Raw genomic sequence first — 3,396 nt, forward strand, 5'->3', positions numbered from 1 at the left:
GTGTGTGTGTGTGTGTGTGTGTGTGTGTGTGTGTGTGTGTGTGTGTGTGTGTGTGTGTGTGTGTGTGTGTGTGTGTGTGGTCGAAGACCTGAGGAAGTTCAGTGGTGCTTTGACCTGGGGCAGATACATTTGATGAAGCTTTTGTACTTATGAGAGTTACCACCATAAACCTATGCATAAACTCACGGTAAAGCTACGGGAAAGATATTTGAAAGGTTTCCATTTTTATGTTGATAGAGGAGGGCAGCATCGTGTTTAGGGATTCAAATACCATGTCTTCATTAAACTTAAGTAACTTGCTTCTTATTCATTTTTGTCCATTTGAAGTGATTTGTGTTTGCTGAGGCAGTTTAACAAAAGAGAGAAAACACAACTTACTCTGGCACAACTTGTTTGATCTGTGGTTTTACGTATCCATCCACCGCTTTTGCTGCAAGAGAGACATATCGCCTTACATTGTTTAGTCATTTCAACTTTACAATGCCATCCACTTACACCTCACAACTGAGTTCTATACAAATAAAGAGTTCTTCACTTCACTGTTGATGTGAATAGAAAAGATGCTGGAACTTACAGAGGGGAGGGGTGTAGTACTTGGCGAAGACCTCGTCTTTGGGCCGGTCCGGGTACAGGAACAGAAGATGGTTCAGGTCACTGATGCGGTCCGCCAGGGAACGGATGGAAAAGTCCTTTGTTGTATAAGGCAACAGATTCCAGACCAGCCTCTCACCTAGCCGAAGATCGATAAAGGCAGGAGTTCACTCACTGTATTCATCAAGATGTAAAATAATATATTTTTCGGGGATTATGGTGCATGACCTGTGTAATGCACAAATGAAAATACACCAACAAGTGGAATTAGAGATGTTACTGAGAGGGAAAAATTCATCTTGCATGCATTTCATTCAGTTCAATATTGTGTTAATTAATGACTCACACTTATTGTAAGAGGCATGACAGCAGGGCAGTTTGGTACCTTGCTTGTTGGGGTTCTCAGCCACCCAGGCGATGGTGATGCCTCCAATCTCTGAGTCGCTGAATCGCAGCAGGAACGTGCCGTTGGGTTTGGACAGGAGCATGTCCTGGGCCTGCTGCTTGTTAACAAAGCCCAGGATGGCCCTATGAACACACATATACACACACAAACACTCAGAAAACAAATTAAACCCATTGCTGTTCTTTAACCTGAGGAACATCAACTCGAATCGTTCAAACTATTGCTTTTTGCATTAACGATTTATTTTATATCATTTAAAGAGGTACTGCAAAGATTGTCTTAGCATCGCGACCTTAATAACCAAATGACAATTGAACCGATTGGTTGAGCATGCTTTTGAGACGGTAATAAAAAACCTACTCATTAATTGTTTTCACAATACAGATAAAGGAATAATATTAGATGTATCATATCTACAACGATGAATGAGCGTTCTTGTATTTTAGACGCAAATAGTTGATTTTAATTACAATTGCGTGCTAAAACTAAAAATTACAATAAAAATGACAAACACGCTGTTAGATAGAGCATGTTTTTAGAAAAGCACTATTATTTAAAGAAACAGTGATACCTAGTGGACTTTTTGAGCATAACATACCTAAACCAAGAACAAGATGGCTCATTTCGTTTGACTGAATTTTAACATATTTTAAGCTATAGTATGAAAATAAGATATAGTGACTCAAAATGTGTTCTCCAAAACCTAACCAATCATTAAAGGGTTAAAGCTAGGTCTGCCCTTAAAAAATAACAGCCTTTTCTTTTCGGAGGACCACCAGAAGTATCCTGGAGCTGTACTATGACAATATCTTTGCTCCTCACACGTTCTTCCAGTACTACTTTTTCAACTTACTTTGATCTTAAGTTGCTCTTTTAGCTACCGACATAAAACCGTCTCTTGTAAAAAATGAGCCATTACCCATCATTCCAGTGAGGCTTGAGATGTTTCTTCATGAGCTCCACAACTCCATCAAACCACTGCCAGAAGGTGAAGTTGCGTCCGGGTAAGCTCTCCTAAACAAACCAAACACACCATCAGTACGTTTACAGGCACCCAAGGCTAAACCAGGTTTTTGCTGTGTGCTATCATTGGTCATTTTAACAGCAGCAGATGCTTCTGCTTCTTTTTTATTTATATACCGTGTTGTTATTAATACATACACAGGTTGCCGTATCAGACTGTCAGTAGGTAGATCATGAAGAAATACGCTGGAAGATGCTCACCCTGTTGAACTGGGCCCAGGATATGCTCACGTTGCGGAAGTCCTCAGGGTTGTTGCTGCTGCTTGTAAAAGCTTTCTGCGCCAGGAAGACCATGTTATCTTCCGACAGCCCCCGCCCACTGTGCATCTCTGCCTTGTACTTCATATCTAGGGCCTCACACAGCTGGGGCCACATCACCTTGTCTGGCACGATGAACGGCACCCTGCCCTGAGGTGGAAACATGGAGGTCAAACAACCAGGGTAGAGGACGAGTATGTAGATACATTCATTGTTAGTTTTGCTCTGTATGTTTGGGTCTGTTCAAAATATAATAAAACCTCTGATTAGTTGATGATAGCATTAACTTACCGGCTCAGCGAAGGCGTTGTCCCACAGGACGGTGGCTGTGGCGTTGTTGTCCTGACTCCCATGGACAATCACAACCACAGGCAGTGATAAGGTCTATACACACACACACACACACACACACACACACACACACACACACACACACACACACACACACACACACACACACACACACACACACACACACACACACACACACACTTCTCCGCCTCATTCTGTTTTCATTTACTCGTTCGTTATCTGACCAGCTTCAATCTTGTAGGCTACTCACTTCGTTTCTTGTAGCCCTCGAAAGGGTTTTGGAGGTTGATGCCTCGCTGAACGTGAGTTGTTTGGCTTTCTTGTCCGCAGCAGCAGAAAGCATTTTTCGAATGTTTGAATGAATCAAAGTGGGTCGTCACCGTCGATTTTCTCTTATGCTCCAACACACAGTTGCACGGGGTGCAGAATAGTTTCCCCCCACTTTTTGCCCGGTCTTTAGTAGAAATGTTCGTCGGTAAATGAGATGGATTAGATTTTTTCATCTTGGTGTTTTCTCTATCGTGTGAGCTCCACACGTTCACTCTATACAGTGTTGTTTACATTCTGTGATGCGCGAGCTAATGACGTCACGTCAAGACGAGTTAACTTTTTTTTTTCTCAACTTTGTGTGGAAAAATGCGGGGATTATGCGGCCTTTTGATATATATGCGGCCTTTTAAAAATCTGCGCCATTTTGCTGATTATGCGGTAAATTCTGCGATCGCAGAATCGCGTTTTTCTGGAGGGTCTAACTAATTGAGTGTGTGTAGAATGAAAACGTGGACCTGAAGTAGATACTACGATAT

The 3,396-nt window shown here is 42.0% G+C and overlaps 1 protein-coding gene across 2 annotated transcripts in view; it reads right to left on the reverse strand.

Moving 5' to 3' along the window:
- Positions 1 to 357: 357 nt before the first annotated feature.
- LOC104952122 (signal transducer and activator of transcription 5B-like) overlaps positions 358 to 3,396 on the reverse strand; it is a 12,990-nt gene continuing 9,951 nt past the window's right edge. The window contains exons 12-17 of one of the 2 annotated variants that reach the window (XM_010778877.1): positions 2,570 to 2,662; positions 2,222 to 2,428; positions 1,917 to 2,011; positions 977 to 1,119; positions 575 to 730; positions 358 to 430 (exon numbers count right to left, since the gene is read on the reverse strand). In XM_010778877.1, the coding sequence (XP_010777179.1) occupies positions 375 to 430; positions 575 to 730; positions 977 to 1,119; positions 1,917 to 2,011; positions 2,222 to 2,428; positions 2,570 to 2,662 (750 nt within the window). In that variant the 3' untranslated portion in view covers positions 358 to 374. The remainder of the gene's footprint in view (positions 431 to 574; positions 731 to 976; positions 1,120 to 1,916; positions 2,012 to 2,221; positions 2,429 to 2,569; positions 2,663 to 3,396) is intronic. The other variant, XM_010778878.1, reaches the window with a different exon arrangement.

The sequence above is a fragment of the Notothenia coriiceps genome, unplaced genomic scaffold, assembly GCF_000735185.1.
Source record: "Notothenia coriiceps isolate Sejong01 unplaced genomic scaffold, NC01 NC01_scaffold00019570, whole genome shotgun sequence".
Classification (NCBI taxonomy): domain Eukaryota; kingdom Metazoa; phylum Chordata; class Actinopteri; order Perciformes; family Nototheniidae; genus Notothenia; species Notothenia coriiceps.